Source organism: Scyliorhinus torazame, chromosome 13, assembly GCF_047496885.1.
Source record: "Scyliorhinus torazame isolate Kashiwa2021f chromosome 13, sScyTor2.1, whole genome shotgun sequence".
In the NCBI taxonomy this organism is placed as follows: Eukaryota; Metazoa; Chordata; class Chondrichthyes; order Carcharhiniformes; family Scyliorhinidae; genus Scyliorhinus; species Scyliorhinus torazame.
In genome coordinates this window covers 19,585,723-19,611,572 of record NC_092719.1, presented here as the reverse complement: position 1 = coordinate 19,611,572, position 25,850 = coordinate 19,585,723, and the positions used below count along the sequence as shown (strand labels likewise).

The following is a 25,850-nucleotide window of genomic DNA, read 5'->3' as shown; positions in this document are numbered from 1 at the left end:
TTTCACGGCTGGATGTGGTAAGACTGCAGAGCTTAGATTTGATCCATTGGTTGTGGTATTTGTCTATTTCTTTCTGAATATGCTGTTTGGCACACAAGTAGTCTGATTACTGCGTAACTCCAACAGAGGCAGGGACAATATCCTTGTGATTGCAGAATACCGATATTACTGCAATGCAGGGAGAGTAGAGAAGGAGGAAATTATTGGAAAAAAACACAAAATACATATAATTCAGGACCCTGACTTCTGAAAAAACTGCTTTGAGACATATCTACTCATATTGATTGACCACTCATATTCCAGCAACTTACCATGGGTCCTGGGCCACCAACAGATCCAGGAGCTCCATTAACTCCCTAGAATTGAAAAAAAGGACAGAAGTTAGATCTTGATCTGCAATGCAATATATTTAATGAAATGAGTGTTTAATATTCCTTTCTGTATTCATTCAGCATATTGAGTGTGAGACATTAATTGACAATCTGACATGATCAGTGTGAAACATTCAGACAGAGCACGAAGATGGGTTTTATGAGCTAAATTGACTGCTGGTGTTGATAACATTACCCTTTAATAAAATTGTTATAACCGCCACGAGGCCCGTGGGAACAACCCGATTAATCTCCCCTTGAGCCTTGTGGAGCACGAGCTCCCACATTGAGGGGCGGAAGGCCATCAGTGGACTGGTTTATTCCACAGAATAAAACCTGGGCCAGGTAGGAACCGGGGGTCGAGAATAATCCCGGCTGCAATTTGGACTTTTGCTTGGAGATAATTTCCCTAAACCAAGGGTTGAAAGTAAACCATTTTTGACTCTCCTTTCTGGATGATTCCTTGACTAACATATTGATGATGAGGATAAAGTGGAACTGCAGTCAGTGTTGTTAATGATTTGGAGTACAGCGACCTCTCTTCGTAAGGTTTTCACCATTTTGAAAATGCCCCTCTTTGGCAAACTCAATCTATTCACTGTGCTCAGCATGCAGAGAGTATGCATTTTTTTTTTAAGGTGAACATTGTTGGGGATGATCGCCAGATGATAATTCTTCTGACTGCCTGTAGAGCCCCCACCTTCAGGGTCATAAAGAGTCTAACATACCCCGCAACCCCAGATTCCAAAGACGTTCGAAGAGCTAGTGGCACTTGTGACAAACCACTGTGACCCCAAGCCATCGGTCATTATGCAAAGATATCGATTTAGTACAGAAAAAGAACCTCAGTGGAGTCCATTACCGAATCTCTGGCGCAATTGTACAAACCGGATGATTATTGTAATTATGGGTCATCCCTGCAAGAAATGCTACAGGACCGCCTTGTATGTGGAGTAAATAATATGGCGACCCAGCGGACATTACTGACCGAGCCGTTGCTGGAACTAAAAAAAGCCACTGAGATCTCCCTCTCATGGGAGAGCGCAGACAAGGCAGTCCAGGAACACAAGGAGATGTCAGGAATGGAAGTAAAGAGTGTCTGACACCCCCATCCATTCAGATGCATGCCACCTCCTACAGGTGGGATCTCTGGAACCCAATCCTGGCCCGAATACTGTCAGGACCAGGCCCATTGGCTGAGGGATGCTGTAATCAGGCAGGAGCCCCCCCCTCCCCCCCGGAGTCGATGCAGGATGATCCACGGTGGTGCAGCACTTTGCAGCCGGCAAAACCGCAGAGATAAGAAATCACGGGTCAGCCAAAATTGAAGAGGCTCTGGCCAAGATACATGTAGACCCTGAAGCCCAGCCAAAATACTTCAGGGTCTGCTCGGTTCCCTTTGTGTTGCTGGAAAAAGTCGAGGACGAGCTCAGCCAATTGGAAGGCCTCAGTATCATCTGGCCAGTACATTTTGTCGATTGGGCAGCACCGGTAGACATGGTACTAAAACCTGACGAAACCGTACACCTGTGTGGGGATTATAAGACGTCCTAGTCACCAGAGCCTTGGACAGGAAGCATCTGTGCAACCTGGAGGACGTCCTCTGTCGGTTTTCTGAGATGAGCATCCGTCTGAAGAGGGGGGAGTGCATTTTCTATGCCAAGGAAGTCACATACTTGGGGTATCGAGTTGATTGTGATGGCCTACACCCAGTTGAGGAAAAAGTGCGAGCGACAAGACAAACACCCACTCTGGAAAACGCGACAGAGTTGCGGTTGTTCTTAGGTTTCGTAAACTATTACGGGAAATTTATTCCTAAACTGGTGACCACCCTCGTACTGGTACACTCATTGCTGAAGAAACACCAAGAATGGGCATGGAGAGCGTCTCAGGAGGAAGCCTTTGCCAGGGTAAAGCTGCAGCTAACATTGTCGGGGTTGTTGACCCATTAGGATCCTTTCAAGTCCCTTTTGGTGATGTGCGACGCCTCGCCTTACAGCATCAGGGCAGTATTATTCCACAGATGGAGGAAGGATGGGAAAGTCCAATAGCATACGCATCATGGACTTTGGCTGCGGCTGAACGCAATTACACCCAAACTGATAAAGAAGGGTGGCCATCGTCTTTGTGGTGAAGAATATGTATAAGGACTGAGATTCACCTTTGTGACAGACCACAAGCCTTTGTTAGGGCTTTTTAAAGAGGACAAGGCGATCCCGCAAATAGCCTCTGCCCGGATACAGCACTGGGCCTTATTGCTAGCGGCATACGATGCGCTGAGCCAGCTCCCATTACCAGCACAACCCCATCCCCAGCAAGAGCTGACAAGGTCGTCTCAACACTAAACTTTATGGACACCTTGCCAGTCACCACCACTCAGATTCGCGACTGGATGCAAAAGGACACAGTATTGGTGAAAACACACCACATTGTCTGGGGAAGCTACCCAAAGAAGTACAGGCCTTTGACAGGAGCACAGTGTGGAGGACGTAAACCTCCGGCGGGGGGCTCGTGTCATGGACCTAAGCCAGGGTCGACAGGCCGTACTCCAGGACCTGCACAACAGGCACTCAGGGTGTAAGGTTTTCGGGCAATTCGGCCCTTTTTGGACTGTTCAAGAGTAAAATCCAGAGACTGGAACATAACCAAATTTTCCAGCAGGCTTGGCCTGCTGAGCTGGGTAGGTGTATGGATACTTACAACCCCCCCCCCCCCCCCCCCCCCCCCCCCCGGAGCTACAAGGAAGAAGGAGCCAGACAACTAGATAAGATTAAAACACAGACAAAGGGGCATGGTAATACAAAGGGGCCTGCCTGCAAGCAGGAGAATGGGATGGTCATAGCCCCATGCAGATGTAAATGACTTTGCCTCCACCAGAGCAGAATCCAATCAACACCCCATCAACATAGCGAGGTGAGAATAGCAGCGATCTCCGGAGCAGATGGAAGACTTTGAAAATCTTCACAAGAGAGCTTAACCTTGTTATCCCAAAAGGCAGACTGTCTGGGCTTAGTATATTGCGCTGGAAAAGCCCCTTGAAGATAAACGGTAGAAAAAACCAAGTTGGAGGCAGACCTGGGGGAGGTATCTGGGCTTAGTATATTGCGCTGGAAAAGCCCCTTGAAGATAAACGGTAGAAAAAACCAAGTTGGAGGCAGACCTGGGGGAGGTACTCCAATCTTGACAGAAGCCACCGGCAGGAACTCACTGGTCAGAGGGGGCGGAGTCGGCGCCAAATTCAAATCGGGACAGGTCTGCCTGGCTGGAAGGAGCGGACCTACGAGGAGAACCTGGAAGTCGACCGGTATGCCCGGCTCAAAGGGGGCAGGACCAGCGGGAACATTAAACTTGGACCGATACAATGCAAATGCGAGGAAAACCCGGAAGTCGACAGGTCTGACCGGCTCAAAGGGGGCGGGACCAGCGGGAACTTTAAACCTTACCAATTCAATGCAAAAGGGGCTGGCCGAACACAGGAAAAACCCAGGTAAAACAATATAAAAGGGGCTGTGTTTCGATTGAGGGTCTGTTGGCTTGACCTCTCCACCTTCGACTTGACCTCCCGCAGCCTTGGACTGTAAGTACCCTGCAGCAGCGTGCGAAACTCCCTTGACTTTGATAGTGGTTGAGGCTTTGGGGCAGGGGGCTTGATTTGTGTTTTGTGCCATTGCTAAAATTGTGTAACAATGAGATTTTACGTTGTGTCCGTTATAGTACTTCCTGAATAGACATAGTTTGAATTAGCGCTTAAGATTTTATTATAATTTCTTCTGTTTGATGATTTTGACCTGGGTTTTGCAATAAACCTCGATTTGCTGATAATTGGAGTCGTTTAAATTCTTCAATCTCTCACCAGCGATCTCTGACCAAGTCATTGTTAAGATATTCCTCACCTTAATTTCGGGGTCGAGAATCTGGGGTCATCTTGAACGATTTGAACCCGTTCACTCAGGACAGGCTGCTGGTTAGGTAATAAACAGCAGTGTCCTATTCTCTCTCTTGGGAAAGCTACTCCAGCGAAGTAGGAACCGGGTGGGTGTTGTACCACCGGCAAGAGAGAGAATCACCTGGGCATTGGTGGGGGTCTGGATACCTGTGCGATATAAGCCTCAGGCTTCCGGTTAGGAATAAACGGCAGGCTTGATTCAGTGCTCTCTCCCGCGGAGGTGTCCCAGTGCGGCATTCCCTGGCCTCTGAAGTTTCAGTGCCAGCTGGAGGGAGACACACACAGATACTCAAACCCCAGATATCGGCCCAGTAGTGGAGTCGCAAAGATGGAACCCTCTACAAGGGGTGTCAAAACTAAAGATGCTGGCCAGAAGCTAAATGTGGTGACCAGGCCTGGATGGCACGATTGAACGACTGGCCCAATAGGAACATCAAAAGCTTCTGCCAGCCGCACCACTGCACCCATGGGAATGGTCGGGCAAGATTTGGGTGCACCCGTACACCGGTTTTGCAGTGCTTTTCCAAGATTCCATGTTTTTACTAATGGTAGACGGCCACTCCAAGTGGCTGGATATCCATTGGATGTAATCCACCACATCGATGGCCACCGTGGAGAAGCTACAACTCTCCTTTAGCCCCAACGGCATTCTGAAGTTGCTAGTTACGGACAATGGCACCCCATTCACCATTGATGAGCTTGCACACTTTATGAAGGCAACGGGGTGAGAAACATCTGGGCAGCCCCATACCACCCTTCTTCGAATGGGTTGGCCGAGTGAGCGGTGCAGAGCTTCAAGAGAGGAATGAAGAAACAGAGCACAGGATCCATGGAAATGAGATTGACACGATTTTTATTTAGTTACTGGACCACGTCACATGCCACGACCGGCATAGCACCAGCTGAACTATTGCTGGATCCGTCTTAGCCTCAAGTTCCCCGATATTGGTGGGAGAGTGCAACCAGTCAGGATTTGCAGAGGCAAGGCCTGGTGGGCACTGGCCAGAAGGCTCCGACCGGAGGATGCGGTGTAGGTCTGAAACTTCGGGGATAGAACCGTTAGATTCCAGGCACTGTAGTAGAACAGACTGGACCAAGTAAACGATTGGGAACGGACAGTGCGAAAGGGCTTTGATCACCTCAGGAGCAGGGGGACAGTGTTGGGCACAACCTACCAGAGAAACCGTCTTCGAACCACATCAGGCTGGCACATGGGAGCCTGGGGGTGTCGCCCCCTGGAGGCCCGACACCGAGATGTGAGAGGTGGCGAACTCGGATTTTGAGTTGGAGACCCAGGCATCCAAAGTTTCCGATGGCGATGTTGCCAGGGGTCAGTCACCATCAGGTCATCTTAGAAACAGACAGTCATCATGAAAATGGCGATACCTGAAACGCTACCCAGCCCCGCAGCCACAGGAACCAGGTACCAGGGGCGTGATTCTCCGCTTCCGCGCCGGTTTGGAGAATCGCCTGGTGCGCCATTTTTCCCCGCGATGCCGGTCTGACGCCCTCCCGCGATGCACCCAAGCGGCGAGAACGGCCCCGTCGAGTTCTGCGCGGCGCAGGACGGAGAATCACCCGGGACACCCAAAACGGCAATTCTCCACTACACCCGCTATTCTCAGGCCCGGATAGGCCGAGCGGCCTGCCCAAAACGACGGCTTCCCACCGGCGCCATCCACACCTGGTCGCTGCCAGAGGGAACAGCGCGGGAACGCTGGGGGGGGGGGGCGGCCTGTTGGTTGGCGAGGGGGGTTCTTTCACCAGGGTTGCACTCAAAAGGGGTCTGGCCCGCGATCGGTGCCAACCGATCGGCGGGCCGGCCTCTCTGAAGGAGGACCTCCTTTCCTCCGCGCCCCGCAAGATCCATCCGACATCTTCTTGCGGGGCGGCCTCGGGGAGGACGGCAACCACACATGCGCGGTTGATGCCAGTTAGGCGGCAGATGGCACGGCGCCGCTTTTATGCGGCGCCAATGGCAGGCGCGCGCTGACGATGCTGCTTTAGCGACACGACCCCCCCCGGGTTTCTCGCGGCCCCGATCCTAGCCCATTTTCGGGCCCTGAATCGGTCGAGCGTTCACGACGGCGTGGGCATTTAGTCGCGGGAGCGGAGAATCGCGCCCCAGAATAGTCCTGGCTGGACCTGGACTGGGGCTTTTACATACTTTTCCTAAAACAAGAGTTGAAACTAAACCACTTATGACTCTTCTTTCCGGACTCCTCCTTGACCACCATAAAAATCATTCCGTTTCATTCAATCTCAGACTAGAAATATTTGAATACTAAAATAGGTTTAAAACCAGAAAGTTACTTCAAGAATGGAATACTATTTCTATCAGGAGCAGGATTTCTGCCATGCTCTTCAAAGCAGCTGAAAATATCACATAATAATATTACATAATATGGGCTGTAACCCTAGTTATGATTTATTATCCATGTTTTAAGATTACTGTCCACAGTTAAAATACACTATAGGGGGTGACAGCCTCCCATATCACAGAGAGAGAGAGGGAAATAGAAAGAGAGAGAGATAGATAGAGAAATATTGATTGAGAGAGAGGGAGAGAAAAATTGAAAGAGGAAATTAAAGATAGATATATAGATAGAGAGACAGATACGTTATTGATGCCACAGTCCCAGAGGTTGTTTTTCCTTTTGAGAGAGAATAACTGGTGGTGATTTGATTTGAGGGCCACCACACCTCAGGTGTGGGGCAAGGTTGAGCCTTCATGAATAACCTCAGCCAGTACAGGAATTGAATCCACACTGTTGGCATCATTCTACATCATGAACTAGCCGTCCAGCCAACTGAGCTAACCAACCCCTAGAGGAATGGGTAGAGAGAACGGGGTACCATTGAAAGATAGAGAGAGAGAATCAGAGAGAAAGATAAAGAAAGAGGTGGAGATGGAGTGGAGAAGTAAAAATAAAATGGTGGACAAGAGAGAAACATGTATATATAGAGAGGGAGAGGGACAGTTGTAGAGAGAAATAAATATATAGGGGAGGGAAAGAAAGAGAGAGGAAGAAAGAAAGACGGCTAGTCACAAATTGAAGACAGATGGCGAAAGAGAGAAGAAAGAAGGAATGGATAGAGGGGGAAAGGGATGATGGAAAAAAAGAAGAAAGATATAGAGTGAGAGGGCGAAAGAGAGAGTGGGAAGAAAAAGGTTTTAAATGGAAGAATTTCCATATCTCACCCTTCGCCCAAGAATGCCTCGGCGTCCCCTTGGTCCTTGGGCTCCTAGTCCAATGTCACCCTGCAATAAACAACAATCATTTATCTATTATGCTTAAATAATAATAAATTGAAGAGTGCACCAGTAGATAAGGCCAGAGTTTGCAAAAATAGTGAAAAGATAGAACTAAAGGCTCTGTATCTGAATATGCATAGTATTCGTAACAAATTGCATGAATTGCCAGCACAACTAGGAATAAATATGTATGACCTGAAAGCCATGACAGAGATATGGCTGCAAGGTGACCAAGGCTGTGACCTGAACAGTCAAGGGCAGTTTACATTTCAGAAGAATAGGGAGGTAGGAAAAGGAAATTAAGGATGACATTAGTATAATACTGAGAAATGCCCTTAGTTTTAAAAATCAAGATGTAGAATCAGTTTGAGTAGACACCGCAAATAGCAAAGGAAATAATTAACTGGTTAGATAGTTTATAACTCCCCTCACAATAACTGTACTCTAATACTCTAGGACAGCTGTATGTATAAGAAGAAATAATGGATGCTTGTAAACAACGTATCACAATAATCATGGGTGATTTTAATCTACATGTCGATTGGACGAATCAGATTAGCAAATGTAATCTGGACGATGAGTTCATTGAATGTATTTTTGACAATTTCTTAGAGCAGCACATTCTAGAGCCAAACAGCGATCAAGCAATGTTCGACCTGCTAATGTGCAATGAGATAGAATTAACTCATAGTGAATGAGCCTCGAGGTAGCAGTAATCATAAAATTATTAAATTTTGTATTCAGTTTGACGATGAAAAGTGTAAATCTAATTCTTGTGTTTCAAACTAATACAGACAAATACAAGGGTATGAAGACAGTGCAGACTAAATTGAACTGGGAAATTAGGTTAAAGGGTAGGGCAGTAGAGATGCAGTGGTAGGCATTTAAGGAGATATTTCATAGCTCTCAGCAAAGATACATTACAATGAAAAACAAACACAATGAGAAGGATGCACTGCGTGTGGCTAACTAAGGAAGTTAAGAATAATGTCAAATTGAAAGAAAAAGTGTACAGTTGTGCGAGGATTAGTGGTAGGTCAGAAAAGTGGATAGAGTTTAATAAACAGCAAAGAAAGACTAAAAAAAACAGAAAATAGAGATTGAGAGAAAGATAGCTAGAAATATAAAAACAGATACCCAGAGTTTCCACAAGTATTTAAAAAAGAAAAACGTAATAGTAATGAGCGTTGGTCCTCTGGAGAATAAGTCTAGAAATTAATTATGTAAAATAAGGAAATGGTGGAGTGTTGATATTTTTGTTTCTGTCTTCGCTGTAGAAGACACAAATGCATCCCAGAAATACATGTACATCTAGAAGTGAAAAGGAGGAGGGAACTAATTAATTAGCAAAACATCTGTTGCAGGAATAATGCTAGATATTATTAAGGAGATTATAGCAGGGCACTTAGGATATAATCAGGCAGAGTCAGCATGATATTGTGAAAGAGAAATCACATTTGACTAACTTATTAGAGTTCTTTGGGAAAGTAACAAGTAACGTGAATAAAGGGGAGTCTGTAGATGTGGGAATCTTGGATTTCAAAAAGACACTTGATAAAGTGACACACAAAATAAGAGCTCATCGTGTAGTGGGTAACAAATCAGCATGGACTGAATAATGATTAGCTAAAGGAAGCAGTGAGTAGGGATAAATGGGTAATTTTCCAGTTGCCAAGTTGTAAACAGTGGGGGGCCTCAACTATTTACAATTTACATCAACAACTTGGATGAAGGGGCATAATATATGCTTGCTAAATTTACTGATTGGCATAAAGATAGGTGGGAGAGTAAGTTGTGAAGAAGACGTATGGAATCTGCAATGGAATATAGACAGGTTAAGTGAATGGGTCAACATTTGGCAGATGGGATATAATGTGGGAAAATGCGAACTTATCCACTTTGGTGGGAAGAATAAAAAACAGCACATTATTTAAATGGAGAGAGGTTGCAGAACTCTGTGGTACAGAGGGATCTGAGTGTTGTACTACGTGAATCATAAAACGTTAGTTGCAGAAACAACAAGTGATTAAGAAAGCAAATAGAATGTTGTTGTTTATTGCAAGGGAATAGCATATAAAAGTAGTGAAGTTCTGCGACAGTTGTCGGTGAGACCACATCTGCAGTGCTGTGTACAGTTTTGGTGTCGCTGCTTAAGAAAGGATACAATTGCATTGAAGCAGTTCAGAGAAGGTTCACTCAACTAATTCTTGAGATGAATTGGTTATCTTATGAGGAAAGGTTGGACAGGTTGGACCTGTACCCATTAGAGTTTAGAAGAATAAGAGGTGATCTTATTGAAACATTGATCCCGAGGAAGTTGGCTGGGAAGATGTTTCCTTCATGGGACTGACTAGAACTGGGGACACAGTTTAAAAGTAAGAGGTCTTCCATTAAAGGTGGAGATGAAAAGACTTCTCTCTCTCAGAGGGTGGTTGATCTGTGGAGTTCTCATCCCTGGAGAACAGTGGGAGGTAGAGTCAGTGAATATCTTTAAAGCTGAGTTCGATAAATGATTCACTGACAAGGGAGTCAAAGGTTACAGGGAGCAGATAGGAAAGATGAACTGAGGTCACAATCAGATTAGCCATGATCTTATTGAATGCCAGAGGATGGTCAGGGGCCGAATGGACTACTCCAGCTCCGAGTTCGTATGAAAAACATCCAACCCTGAGACATGACAAATTTAATTCAGGAGTTGATGACATTACAAAAACAGGTAAAGCTGATAATCAATATTTCCATTCATCAACACCAATGTTACTGATCTTTCAGTTCGAACATGATAGCATATGAACTTGAGAGTCCTGTACAGCTTAAACTTTGGGCCCAGAACTGAGTAGGCCAATCAGCTAATGACCACAGTGTGCACCCACATCCATGTGAGTATCTATAATAATATTTCACATCCATGTTTGTTCATTGATATACAAATTTTGTGCCTTGGTTGTCCAACTTTCATATTCATAAAACAAAATGAATCCGAGCTCAGTAAGTGGTGTACCATGAAGAAGTCGCGAGCAGCAATGAAAATCATGAATTGGTTATTCAAATACAGGCAGTGAGCAAGAGTTAGGAATACAAGAAAAAGGCACAAAGTAGGCCAATAAAATCAACCAAAATAATTTAGGAGTTTTGTTCTGCCTGCCATCTTAGATTTCCACTAAGCTGAGCACTTGCTCAGAGAAACAAGGGCTCCAGAAAGTATGTGTCCTTTCCCATCATAACTTCACCAAATTCTTTCAAAGAAAGTGAGAGCTCCTCATCCACCCTCAGTATCCCCCGTTCCCTCCCCCACCTTGTGCCTGTGACTACCCGTCAGCCAATTGTGGGAAATCTGATCATCTCCCATAGCCACCCTTTCTTCTCCAACATGTTAACTTTTCCCCTGTTCTGCCTGAAAGCAGAATAAGGAAGAGTCCCTCCCACCCCCAGCCAAGATTGAAGAACAGATCTCCAGCCTCCTTTGACGTTCCAATGCCATTGCCAACTCCTGAAATATCTAGCAGGAACATTAATTTATGGCATCAGCTATCTCTCATAACCTTGCTGGTTGGACACATATTAAAACACTTTCCTCATTTAGTGTAGATAACACTGGCTTAACCAACCTTTTATTGCCCATCCCAAGTTACCCTTGAGGAGGTGGTGGTGTACCTTCTTGGTTGCTGCAGCCTTTGTGGTGTAAGTGCTTGTAATTACTTGATCCAACTGAGTGGCTTGCTGGACTACTTCAGGGGATAGGTGGGAGCCAGCCACTTGGCCTGTGAGACTGGGGCAAGGCGGACTGGATAAAGAATGCATAGTTTTCCTAGGAACCAGTTTCTTTTTTAAACAACAATCCAACTGCTTCATGGCCACTTTCACTGACACCAGTTTAAAAGAAAATCTGAATTCTAATTTTCAGACTGCCAGAGTGGGATTTGAACAATATCTCGCAATTATTAGTTCAGGCTTCTGGATTGCTATTTCAATAACATTACCATGACACTACTGCAACCCATGTTGGAATGTGATAGAAGGTAAGGAATGAAAAAACAAAAGGAAAGGTGGCTTAAATTAACTTACTTTATAACCTTTGATGCCAGGCTTCCCTGGAAGACCCTGAAAGATAAGAAGGAAAAGAAAAGTCTTTGAGAAACAGCTACTGTACCGGGGATGCAAAATATATTTTCTCAGCGCTGCTAGTGGCACTATGAAGACCCACCTGAGTTTATTGAAAGTAGACAGCGCTTTTGGCTGCCACATGCCTAGCCCACATGTTCCTTCTCTGAGGATATGGCGCATGTATGTGCGTCCCGTGAATACACTGGAACAAGTTGATTTGACACTACCCTGATGTCACACAGACTAACTGGCTGATGTAATGTCAGGATGCCAAATTTGGACAATGTAACTCCAAACAACACCTGCATAATCTACTCATTAAAAACATTAGCATGAAGCAGCAACAATAGCAGTCGTGCTGAGGTCTGCAAAGCTGAAGATATCTGGGCCGAGGATGCTACATTGAGGAACTCCTGCCGTGAGATCCTTGGACTGAGATGTTCAGCCTCTGATGGACGCAGCCATCTTCCCTTGAGCTAGGAATGACTCCAACCAGTAAGGGTTTTCCCCCTGGTTCCCTCTGACTTCAGTTTTGCCTGAGATCACACTCGATCAAATCCCATCTTGATGCCAGTGACATTCACTCTCACCTCACCTCTGAAATTCTGCCCTTTTGTCCATGTTTGGACCAAGGCTCTAATGAGGCCTGGAACCGAGTGGCCCTGGCAGAACCCAAACTGAACGTCGATGAGCAGGTTATTGCTGAGTAAGTGCTGCTTGATAGCACTGTGGCAACACCTTCCATCACTTGGCAAAAGTACAATTGCATTTAAAGGAAAGTTAGATAAACACATGACGGAGACAATAATAGAAGGAGATGTTGATGGGATTAGATGAAGAAGGTTGAGAGCAGAATCGCGTGGAGCTTAAACCCCAGCATGGCCCTGTTGGGCAGAATGTATATTGTAAGTAATTTGTCATAACTTGTCATTTGGATTTTAATGCAGAAACCTCAATTGAGTGCCATGCTCATAGTTGTTATAATCCGCAAATACCTTCCAGGGTGGGAACAGTGAACTTCCCCGTGAATCTTGCAGAATACGAGCTCCCCCATTAAGGGGGCGGGGGACCACTAAACAATGTATAGTTGTATGATATATAAGGCTGGCCAGTTAGGCACTGGCAAGGAAGACCCAGTTGGGATCTACCGGGTGATGTATATAATAGTTATTGTAAATAAACCAAGTTTTTTTGAACTACTCGGTGTGGACTTCTTTATGGCCTCATGAAACTAGTGTTGACCATCACTTCAAAATTGAGAAGATGAGATAAATCCAAAGAGGAACTAGTACTATATTTGGGTTTCAGATTCCTGTAGATTGCAGGAGCTGCAGGAGGTTTTGTGCTGCACTTGATATCACCCCTACCTCTGAACCAGAAGGTCTAGGTTCAAGTCCCACCTCCAGGACTTGATGACCACGGAAGGTGTATTGATAAGATGGCCAAACAGGTTAATTAACAACCTGTAAATCCTTTTGATACACCTATGGCAGGCAGGTAGGAGCAGCAGTGCTTCCTAGTCAGCCAGAACCATGTATTAACAGTGGTGTAACAGCCTTCCCACATTAAAAGACTCCACGGGCTCTGTGGCAAGTACTTTCCTTATTTCCAGGGACTGCTGGAGAGAGAGAGATTGCAGGAGAAAGAGAAGACTGGATGAGAAGGTACTCATGTGACTTGAGATATTGGGAAAAGGTAAATTAGAACAGGTAAAGGTGCAATGAGATTTTGATTTGAACATAGAGAGGATGCGGATGAAAAAGACAAGGGGCTGGATTGTCCAGTCCCCGAGCCACATGTTTCTCGGCGGAGGGATTCTATCTTCCCGCCGCTTGTCAATGGGATTTCCCATTGAAGCCACTCCACGCCGCCGGGAAACACATGGGCGGGATTGCGCTGAGGGAGGGAAAATTGAATCACAAAGCCAGAAAATTACTGCCAATGTAGGAGATGGATAGATAATAAAGGCCTTTAGGGATAGAATTAGTCGCATTATTTCTAAACAGCCGCTTGTTTAAGATATTTGTGGCTGGGTGTCTATCACTTTTAATCAACACCGTTTTAACTAGAATGGTAATTAACAAAACAAAGGTTTGGATACATGCCAATTGTTCACAATTGAATTGCTTCAAGCAGTCTGCATTATCATTGGGTAGAATCATTCATTTTCAGCTTAATGAAACTTGACAAACTCAATGTAAACAAACACAGGCACTGGTGCATAATTCATTCAATTTGCATTAATTTCAGCACATATAAAAGTTTGAAAAGTAAGAAACCAGGAAGATTTTGAGCAGGGTACAGGGCCATAAAAATTAATGAGCTCCATAAAAGGGAAATATGCATTTATGGGTGATAACTACAGGGATTCCTAGAATAATCCGATAGGGCAACTCCCATTACAATGTGGCCAATCAAAGATAAGGTTGTAGTATGTATGCATTTTTGTGTGTATGCCTATGTGTGTCTGTGTGTGTGTGTGTGTGTGCGTGCGTGTGAATGCGCGTGTGTGAATGCGCGTGTGTGAGTGCGTGCCCGTGTGTGTGTGGGGTGAGTATATGGATGGGATTTTACCATCCCTCTGGAGATTGGTTGGGAAACAGGAAGCCTTGTGAAATGGTGGTGTTGGGAAGTGAGCCCAATGTCTTCCCACCACAACAATATACTCTCAATGGAGGGAGCTTTGTGCATGGCTGTCTGCCAACCGGAGGTGAGTATCCAATTAACCGGCTAATTTCCTGCCCACTCTGGCATTTACCGGTGTCAGGGAGGAGCCTCTGCCTACTGCCTGTGTGGGGAGATGACCAAGTAAACACTGCAGTATCCCATTGGGTTCTTTAGGGACGGAGGTGGTGGGCTGTGGTTGGGAAGGTGTGGCCCTCCTTTATGGCCACTCTATGATCCATCGAGGGCCCCCTGTGGCAATGGCCACCCCCATGGTTCAGCCCAGGAATGATAAATAGAAAAGTGCAGCTTGCCTTCAAGAGCACCTCCACAATCTTGTTTCAGAAACAAAAACAAGCAAAAAAGAGGTTACAGCAAGACACAGAAGATATTGAGAAGATCCCTGAAGGCTCAGTGAATAGGGGAGCATAATGGACCAGAGAAATTCCAGCTTTTATCATCTTCCTTATTAGTTTACACTCAATGGCCTTAACAACAGTCAGTGTGGGAAGTAGAAACATTCCTATTGGCCCAGTAAGCATGTTGTTCCATGAAGTTTGAAGCATACTGTTGAACAATGTACCTTCTGACCGAACTTTAAGTGGAGGCAGTGGTCCCACACCTCCTGTCAGGAGTGAGCCCACCAGCACTTGGCTGTCAGCCTGCTAATTGACTTAGGGCAAGAATTTCACCCCAATCTGGGAGCTGCCGGCCAATCAGGTAACCACCAATGCTTGAGCCCCAGCAGTGTCAGTGGATGCAGTGCTGGGACTACAGGTGGTTTCCAATGATGATCGTCAATGGAGCTGGGTTACAAGGTAAGTTGGGGTTTTCTGCCAGTGCTAGTCTTGCAGACCCTAGCAAGGGGGGTGGAGGACTGGGTTCAGGAAGCCGGGACGGGTGCCAGATGAACAGAGAATATCCTCAACCCGCAAAAAGATCGTTGATCTCACCCAGCAGCCTCGCCACAGTGTGGGCAGTCCTCGCTGCTGGCAAAATACCAGTGGTCAGTAATTGGCTACTTAAGGAGCCTCAATTGACCCAATTGGGTGGGCAGTTCATGCCTCCACTACTGCTGGTACAACACCAGTGGACACAAGTAAGTGGCGTGCACAGTGCCACTGCCATGCAGCCATCCTTACTGCCACCTGCCTGCCTGTTCACTCTTGGAGATGCTCTAAATTCCAACCTATGTCTGATGTGGAAACGCCTGATGCATGGGAGGCCAAAGTGAAAAGCAGTGTTTCCCTTCCTAATATCGACATTCCTGACCTTTAGTCTGGCAGCATTCATGCTGCTGATTAAACACATACCTTCCTGCCAGGCGACCCCATAATTCCAGGTTGTCCAGGCGAACTATTTTTGCCTCTTCTACCTCGGGCACCCTGTTCAAAAAAAGCACTATTAATTTGTATCATTGGTAATTACCAATAATGTTTATACATCATAATAAATGAATATCAATAATGAATGAATTCCATCATGGGCAGCAGGGTGGTTAGCATTGCTGCCTCACAGCGCCAGGGACCCGGGTTCGAATCCGACCTCGGGTGACGGTCTGTGTGGAGTTTGCACGTTCTCCTAGTGTCTGTGTGGGTTTCCTCCAGATGCTCCGGTTTCTTTCCACAGTCCAAAGATGTGCAGCTTAGATGGAATGGCTAATTTGCACCTCAGCCTCCAAAGGTTAGGTGGGGTTACAGGGATAGGGCGGGGAAATTGGGCCGAGGTAATGTGCTCTTTCAGAGGGTCGGTGCAGACCCGATGGGCCGAATGGCCTTCTTCTGCACTGTAGGGATTCTATGATTCTGCTACATTGTCATGACCCATACAAAGGCCTTAGGTTTGGTCCTTTCTCCACTCAGTGCTTCCAGTCAGGCAGGCAGTCGGAGACACACTGATTGTCTCCACTATCCCTGCCATTTCTAAACATAACCATCAGACAAATTTTGGTTTCTGATTGTTATCCTATCACTCATGCTGCAAGATGCATATGTACGAATGTTAGGACTAGATCAGGATTAGAACTGCCACTCCCTCATGTAGCATCTGTTAATTTATTTCTGGGCCCTTGGCTAATGTATCCAATTGTTGTTATTTTTTTCTGGGGCATAGCCCAGAGTGAATCAACATCTACAGGAAAATAAGGGATAGAATATAACTACTGCTAAGTGCACACTTTAGGGAGTCAGAGAATATCCCCAATTTATTTCTTGTCCAAAACATTCAGTCCCAGTGAATTATAGGAGTGAAAGGAAATCAGGAAAAACTTTTTAGGAATTGTATTCTTTGTTGAATACGTTTTTAAAAATTCATTCATGGGATGGGATGTGGGTGTCGCTGTCTCGGCCACCATTTATTGCCCATTCTTAATTGACCTTGACGGGGTAGTTAAGGGTCAACCGCATTGCTGTGGACCTGGAGTCACATGTAGGCCAGGCCAGGTAAGGAGGGCAGATTTCCTTTCCGAAAGGACATTAGCGAACCACATGCGTTTTTACAACTATCAACAATGGCTTCATGGTCATCATTAGATTTTTAATTCCTGATTCTTATTGAATTCCAATTTCATCATCTGCCAAGGCGGTATTTAAACCTTTGTCCTCAGAGCTTACTCTGGATTACTAGTCCAGTGTAAACACCACTGCACAGCTGCCTTCTCCAGGTTAGCAGGAAGACCATTGAAATGGACAGTGTAAATATGTTCAAGAGGCACCTCATGAATTTCAGAAGGAATTGAGCAATATTATGGAAAGGCCAGAATACTGGCAGTTAGAACTGATCTGTGAAGAAAGGACAGACTTGTTAAGATCAGTGGCATTTTCCCACTCTCAAAGATTCTTGTGTTCTAATTCAGACTTCTTAATGCAAAAGTATAACTTCAAGAGAACTGAGACAGTTTGGGGAACTGAGAATAACAGACTAGTTCCAATCCACATGGTAGAATGAATGACATGCAAATATTAGACATTTGAAGATTTTTTAAAATGCAACAATTTAAACTTTCACACATGAATGCTAATGATTCAATCCTAGATCTGTGGGAAGAATCTTCCCCAAAACGATGTTCATGCAATAGTTGAACAGTTTTAAAGTTGAACTCTGTCATAAACCTTTTCAACAAGTCTTTTTCTGAATGGCAGGCAGTGACTAGTGGGGTACCACAGGGATCAGTGCTGAGACCCCAGCTATTCACAATGTTTGTTAATGATCTAGGTGAGGGAACAAAATGTAATATCTCCAAATTTGCAGATGACACAAAGCTGGGTGGGAGGGTGAGCTGTGAGGAGGATGCAGAGATGCTTCAGTGTGATTTGCACAAGCTGACTGATGGCAAATGCAATATAATGTGGATAAATGTGAGGTTATCCACTTCGGTAGCAAAAACAGGAAGGCAGATAATTACCTGAATGGCTGTAAATTGAGAGAGGGGAATATGCAACAAGATCTCGGTGTCCTCATACACCAATCCCTGAAGGTATGCATACAGGTGCAGTGGGCAGTAAAGAAAGCAAATGGTTTGTTGGTCTTAATAGTGAGAGGATTTGAGTACAGGAGTAGGGATGTCTTGCTGCAATTATACAGGGTTTTGGTGAGGCCACACCTGGAATATTGTGTACAGTTTTGGTCTCCTTATCTGAGGGAAAATGTTCTTGCTATAAAGGGAGGAAGGTTATCAGACTGATTCCTGAGATGACGTATGAGAAGAGATTGAGTTGGTGAGGATTTTATTCACTGGCATTTAGAAGATTGAGGAGGGATCCTATAGAAACATCAAAATTCTAACAGGGCAAGTCAGGGTAGATGCAGGAAGGATGTGTCCTGAATTAGGGGTCACAGTCTGAGGGGTAGACCATTTAGGACAGGGATGAGGCGAAATGTATTGACTCAGAGAGTGGTGAGTCTGTGGAATTTGTTACCACAGAAAGTAGTTGAGGCCAAAACATTGTCAGCGGGATTCTCTGACCCCCCGCCGGGTCAGAGAATCCCCAGGGGTCGGCGCGAATCCCGCCCCGACGCCTGCTGCCGTATTCTCCGGCGCCGATTTTCGGGCAGGGTGGGTTTCACGCCATGCCGGTCGGGGGCCGTTAGCAGTGGCCCCCCCGGCAATTCTCCGGGCCCCGATGGGCCAAGCGGCTGTCCGTTTTTGGCCAGTCCCACTGGCATAAATCACTCAACTCACGAACCGGCGGAACCTGGCAGGTAAGTCGGCGGGGGCGGTCCTTGGGGGGGGGGGGGTGCGGGGGGATCCGATCGGGCTCACCAAACTGCGGGCGGACCTGATCCGTGGGGGAACTCCTTTCTTCTGGTGAAGGCAGGTTCAATAGGAATATTCTAAAGGGAATTAAACAGCTATCTGAAAAGCAGGAATGTGTTGAGTTTCGGGGAAAATGCAGGGCAGTTACATTAGGCGAATTGCCCATTCGGCGAGCCAGTGGGGGCTGAATAGCCTCCTTCTGTTCTGTGACAATTCTCTGAAGAAATATTTATTTCTCTGCCTGAGAGATTTGGATGCAAGTCACTTTCTTTAAATTAACAGTTCCTTGTAGATAACAGGAAGTGACTGATGACTCAAGAATTAGATGAAGAATCGTCCAGGTTCACCATCGATGTGTGTGCATTAAGCAGTCAATCGGTTAAATGTTTTTTATTTCTCAAACATACTAGTTGATGAGGTATCACCGTGCAAGTATTACCTTGAGCTGCCCTGACAATTACATCAAGATAGTGTGATTAAGAGCACTGTGACTGTTTCAACTCTGAGCAGAACTCCTTCCCTAACCTAATCATTGCACCTGTACTGGATACTTGAACAATCATTAAAATTTCCACAGTTAATTTCCAGAAACATGCTGCTTGTGAATGACTTTTAATTATAATCCAGGGACAAAAATGAAAATGTTTCACAGTGTGCAATCTGTTAGTTATTCAGTGAAGTGAGGATTCTCAGTAAATACCCTAGGTGATTGAACTGTTGATGAAGAACTGTCAGTATAACCTAATGTTTTGTACAAAGAAATTAAAGGGGCAAAGCATTCAATTAAAAGTGTTTGTCATATATTTGTAACACTGTCCAGTTCTGGTTACCAGGTCACAGAGAAGGTACTATTGCTTTGAAAGGCGCAGAGGTGAAGGATAACAATAAAGATTATTAGTAACAGAGAAAGGAAGCGGAACAGTTAGACTGTTTTTCTTTTGAAATGAAGAGATTTTGAGGTCCTGATGTATTCTGCAAATGACTTTAACAGTCTGCTCCGGGAATCATCCAGCAGGACGCTCCCTACGCCCCCAGCCCACCCATCATCTCCTTTTCCCTCAAGAAAATATATTTTCCTGTATAAACCTTTGCATGGTATGCCGCAGTCCAACTGAATGGATTCCACAGCAATGTGGCCACACCAAAGACTTAACTTGGCTGGAGGTGAGAAGGACCCTCCCCGTCAGATCCTTCCTGCATACCCAGAAAATGTCCATAATTTCTTTTACTCAGTCATGGGATGTGGGTGTTTCAGGCTAGGCCAGCATTTGTTGCCTAACCTTTTCCACTGAACCATTTCAGAAACAGTTAAGAGTCAAACATGTTGCTGTGGATCTGGAGTCACATGTAGACCAGACCAGGTAAGGACGGCAGATTTCCTTCCCTAAAGGATGTTAAGAACCTGATGGGCTTTTATGACAATCAACAATGGTTTCATGGTCATCCTTGGACTTTTTAAGTCCAGATTATTTTTGTGCAATTCACATTTCACCATTTTCTGTGTTGGGTTTGAAAATAATAATAATAATCTTAATTTGTGTCACAAGTAGGCTCACATTAACACTGCAATGAAGTTACTGTGAAAATCCCCAAGTCGCCACTCTCCAGCGCTTGTTCGGGACACTGAGGGGGAATTCAGAATGTCCAATTCACCTAACAAGCACATCTTTCGGGACTTGTGGGAGGAAACCAGAGCACCCGGAGGAAACCCACACAGACACGGGGGGAACATGCAGACTCCACACAGACAGTGACCCAAGCTGGGAATCGAACCCAGGTCCCTGGCGCTGTGAAGCAACAGTGCTCACCACTGTGCTATCATGCACATTACCCTGGGTCTCTGGATTACCAGACTAGTGACAATACCACTGCGCCAGCGACACCCACATGCTACCCTTGAGGTGGCTATAGTGGTAAGACACTGTTGTCCACCTGCTTCTGTCTTTACAAAGCTAATCTGGAGAAAGATGCCGTAGTTTTTGCTGAAATTCATCCCGAGCAATTCCGTAACGTAGGTCTCTGTGCTCTACGAGCTGTTTCCCAGGTCACATGGTGAGATAAACATCAAGGGGCTGGTATAGCACAGTGGGCTAAACAGCTGGCTTGTAATGCAGAACAAGAGCAGCGCGCGTTCAATTCCCGTACCAGCCTCCCCGAACAGGCGCCGGAATGTGGCGACTAGGGGCTTTTCACAGTAACTTAATTGAAGCCTACTTGTGATAGTAAGCGATTATTATTATTATTAACTCCAGCTGCAGGACCAACTCTCTGAATGATGCTCTTTGGTCTTTGACAAGCCCAGTACGAAGGGTTGTCCATGATTGACTGTTGCAGACTGGCACAGTCCAAGTTCCATGGCCAAATGTTGACGGATGCTTGGGGAAGTTGCTGCAAAGGCACAATGGGAAAAGGTCATTGTCTAAGGCCCTTCAGCCATAGTACACTGAGAGACTTGAAACGGGAAAACTCCTCTGACTGTATGTTTGAGATGTAGAGGTTATGGGCCCTGACAACATTCCAGTAGCAGCACTAAAGACTTGTGCACCAGAGCTAATCCTGCACCTAGTCAAGCCATTCCAATACAGCTACCTGGCAACATGTAAAATTCCCCAATAATGTCCTGTCCATAAAAGGCAGAACAAATCCAAACCACTTACCATCAATCTACTCTCAATCATCAGCAAAGAGATGGAAGGGGCCTCTGGCAGGCCGATCAAACTTCCTCGGCAATAATCTATTTACTGGCACTCAATTTGTGTTCCCCTGGTGCCACTCAGCTCCTGATCTCATTACAACCTTGGTCCAAACATGGATAATAGTGTTGAACTCAAGGGTGTGGTGAGAGTGACTGCCCTTGACATTGAGTCAGCATTTGACCGATTGTAGCATTGATGCGCCCTAGCAAAACTAGTCAATGGGAATCAGAGGAAATCCCTCCATTGGTTGGAGTTATATCGAGCACAAAGGAACATAGTTGTGATTGTTGGAGGTTATTCATCTCAGCTGAGGAACATTGCTGCAGGAGTTCCTCAGAGTAGTGTCTTAAGCCCAAAGATCTTAAGCTGCTTCATCAATAACCTTCCCTCCATCATGAAGTCAGAAGTGGGGATGTTCGCTGGTGATTGCACCATTCATGATGCCTCAGATACTGAAGTAGTCTGTGTCCATCTGTAGCAAGCTTGGGCTTGACAACATTCGGGCTAAGTGGCAAGTAGCATTCTCGCCACACAAGTGCCAGGCAATGGCCATCTCCAACAAGAGAATTGAACCACCTTCCCTTGGTATTCCATGGCAAAATCACCGTCAACCAACATTCTGAGGGTCACCACTGAGTGGCGACTGAACAGGACCTGCCATATAAGTAAGAGCAGGTCGGAGACTGGGAATTCTACGGTAAGTAACTCATCGCCAGGTTTCCCAGTGAAGGCGTGAACCTGATAACCATTCATTTAAATGAATTTAAATATTCAAAGTTAACTTAACGGCAAATCTTCCGGGGCTGCACAATTTGCGTACCTGCCAACATAACATGGCACCAGCGGGAATCACTACTGCGCTCCACAAAGGAAGATCACACATAATGACCACGCTGGGGGGCTTGGAGGTCATTGCAACCACTGGGCAGACGGTGACATGGCAGGGCACTGCCAACCTGGCGCTGCAAAGAGCAGGACCTGAAGTGGGCAGGGCTTATAGTTAGACCCATGAGATGGGCCCGATGCTCGGATGCCAGTGATCCTTGATGGGAGGGATTGATGCCAGCAAGCCTTGCGGGGGGGATTAATACCAGCAATCCTTGGCAGGGTTGATGCCAGTGATCATTGATGGAGGAGAGGGTCCCAAAGTCCGTGGGACGGGGTGGAGCGTGTCACTTCACTTTGAGATCGGGGTGTCCTCTCTGAGGAGCTGGATCTCTTGGCCCAGCCCTCTCAATGCAAATCGCACCCCTCCAAAAAAATGACCAAGTGGGGATGGATTGCAACTTGGATCGCCACAGTCCGCCTGGCCGGAATTACACCGCTTTTCCCACAGGAGATGACACTTTCTGGGAGCACTGTGCCCTTTTTCACACAAGAAGTATAGTTTGTGGATTAAGTTGTCAGTAAAGTGAGCAGGACAAAGCAGAGGCAATTCTATTGGGAGGTACCCATCTCCCACTGTAACCTCAATGAGAAGTGACAGAAATCCTGGGGTAATAGTAGTTTACATTCTGCAAGGACTGCCGTCCACCAATGCCACCCGCAGGAGGAGACTCTTCCCACATGCGCACTCAGCTTTCACGTCACTTGATCCTTGCAAGCTATTGCCCCCAACAACAGTTGCCCACAGGCACACTGGACAGCCTGATTTGAAAAGGAAACGCATCAATTATTCTCTTCCATGGAAGGAGACATTAACTTGACAGTGGCTAAAATGTTCCTGGGTGCTGAGGTCCTTGGAGTAGAGGGCACCCATTAACTGTGCAGAGCATTCAGCTATTTCACTCCCTCCTGAATGGAAAGGTGCACTGCCCTCAAGTTCCAAATAGGTTAACCATCCACCCCTCCCCCACATGCAACAATATAACTAGTTTACCAGCCAACAGCAGAATGCCAGGTATCACACTGCCACTTGACCTTACTTTCATGTTTTGTTTCCTACATTGCAACAGTGACTACACTTCAAAAGTACTTCACTGGGTGAAAAGATTTGGAGTGGCTTAAAAGGCACGATATAAATTTATTTCTTTACCTCCTTTCTTTCTTCTCCCCATAATCTATTTTTACCTGACACTTATTCCCTTCCTTCACAGCCCTGGCAAAAGCTGACTAATATTTTAAAATACATTTTTGGGACTTAATAAAGACTGAAACTAACAACCCCTTTGCATTGCAGCTGCTAGCAGGATTTACACATTCCTCATTAGTCCTGTGCTGACCCAAGTTCAAAGCCTTACTTTGAGTTTATTCGAATTGTTGAGGTGAGCTGATGCTACGAAAGAACTCAGTAGATTAATGTCAGCCCATTCTGGGCTCAGATTTCACTCTTCTTGCAAAATGGATCCTTGCAAAATCATGTTTGCCACTTTGATGACATAAACATGGCTTTGTGAGACTGTGAGGAGGACAACATTAGCCATCAATGCCAAAAGCACATTGCCAGCCTGAATAGGAGGACTGAGCGATTGGATAGCCTAAATTCCACTGCCAGGTCCAAAAGTTGGAAAACCTCGGGCGAAATTCTCCCCCAACGGCGCGATGTCCGCCGACTGGCGCCAAACACGGCGCCAATCAGACGGGCATCGCGCCGGCCCAAAGCTGCGGAATGCTCCGCATCTTTGGCGGCCTAGCCCCAACATTGAGGGGCTAGGCCGGCGCCGGAGGGATTTCCGCCCCGCCAGCTGGCGGAAATGGCGTTTGTTGCCCCGCCAGCTGGCGCGGAAATGCGGCGCATGCGCGGGAGCGTCAGCGGCCGCTGTCAGTTTCCCGGCGCATGCGCGGGAGCGTCAACAGCCCCTGTCAGTATCCCGTGCATGCGCAGTGGGGAGAGTCTCTTCCGCCTCCGCCATGGTGGAGACCGTTGCGGAGGCGGAAGGGAAAGAGTGCCCCCACGGCACAGGCCCGCCCGCGGATCGGTGGGCCCCGATCGCGGGCCAGGCCACCGTGGGGGCACCCCCCGGGGTCAGATCGCCCCGCGCCCCCCCCCCCAGGACCCCGGAGCCCGCCCTCGCCGCCTGGTCCCGCCGGTAAATACCAGGTTTGATTTACGCCGGCGGGACAGGCAATTTCTGGGCGGAACTTCGGCCCATCCGGGCCGGAGAATCCAGCGGGGGGTCCCGCCAACCGGCGCGGCCCGATACCCGCCCCCGCCCAATCTCCGGTACTGGAGACTTCGGCGGGGCGGGGGTGGGATTCACGGCGGCCTACGGCCATTCTCCGACCCGGCGGGGGGTCGGAGAATGACGCCCCTCATCCCACAAAAAGCCCCCCGAATATGCCCTGCTCAATGGACTCAAGCACATAAATAAACTGGATGATGAATGTGTCTCTGAAGAGAGAGGTTGATTGAGCGATACGTTGAGAAGGCTGGTTGGTGGGATTATTCCATCAATAGAAATAATATTTGATTGGCTTGATGCATTTACCAGTTGCTAAACATTTTAAAGTGGTGTGATTATAATTCACTGAAGCTTTATTCTTATCATTTGTAATTCTATGGATTTGCAGTCACTTCCAGGTATCCATCGTTACCCAAACATCTATTGGTCACACATAAATAGTGAGAAAGAGTGGAGATTATGAAAGAGAGGTTCAAACAAAAGAGCTCAGAATTTATTTCAATAATTGCCTTTACTCCTGGGAATCCTGGCACTCCTGGTGGACCTCGCATGCCCTGGGATCCTGGGATACCTGTATTACCTGGGATGCCTTGAATACCCTGAGCCCCTGGAGGACCTTTCATGCCTGGTTCACCCTAATTAAAAATAAACACAGTTAGTACTGGTGTAAAATTTAAGGCTTTTTGTTCAAATTTGACTGTTTTGGATTTTGGTTTTAATTCAATTTGTCTCAGAATTGTACATGGACAGACAGTAAGAAGGCTATGTTTAGTAGTGAATACACCGTACAGCCCTGTTGGCTTTAGCTATTGTCTCATATTAAGGTTCATGATAAATTTACAAGGTGATACAATAAAACACATAGATCTAATGCTTTGGCACTGACTTTAATTATATTCTCTGTTCAGTGTATGAGTGTTTACTATGGAACATAGGCCCCGATGATTACTGTCTCAAAATGACTGAAAGAGATTCACTCAGTGAGCAGCTTGTTGCGCTACAATCCCAATTGGTGTCACCGCTACTAAATGGGAAGATTCCAGAATGGAACCCTGGCTGGATTCTCCTTGAGCGGGATCCTCCGTTTCGCCAGCAGCGCACTCATGTCCGCGGATTTCCCAACGGCGGGATATGCCCAAAATGGGAAAGCCCATTGGCTGGCAGGCGGGACGGAGAATCCCGCTGCCGGGTGGGCGCACCGACCAGAAAATGGGTGTGGCGGGACGGAGAATCCTGCTGCTGGCGGGGGGCGCCAACCGGAAAATGGGTGTGGCGGGTTGGAGAATCCTGCTGCTGGCGGGGGGCGCCAACCGGAAAATGGGTGTGGGGGTTGGAGAAACCCATCTCATAACTATTATTGTTTTAGAAACGTCGCAGGATGGCCAATCAGTTTTTAACAACAAGAAAAAAAATTAAACATGAAAAACGTGATTATA

At 46.4% G+C, this 25,850-nt stretch overlaps 1 protein-coding gene across 1 annotated transcript in view; it reads right to left on the bottom strand.

Moving 5' to 3' along the window:
- The window catches only part of col7a1l (collagen type VII alpha 1-like), a 435,910-nt gene that overhangs the window by 81,721 nt on the left and 328,339 nt on the right, over positions 1-25,850 (bottom strand). Inside the window, exons 77-81 of the mRNA XM_072470919.1 lie at positions 24,924-25,049; positions 15,655-15,726; positions 11,639-11,674; positions 7,520-7,579; positions 312-356 (exon numbers count right to left, since the gene is read on the bottom strand). Of these exons, the coding sequence (XP_072327020.1) occupies positions 312-356; positions 7,520-7,579; positions 11,639-11,674; positions 15,655-15,726; positions 24,924-25,049 (339 nt within the window). The remainder of the gene's footprint in view (positions 1-311; positions 357-7,519; positions 7,580-11,638; positions 11,675-15,654; positions 15,727-24,923; positions 25,050-25,850) is intronic.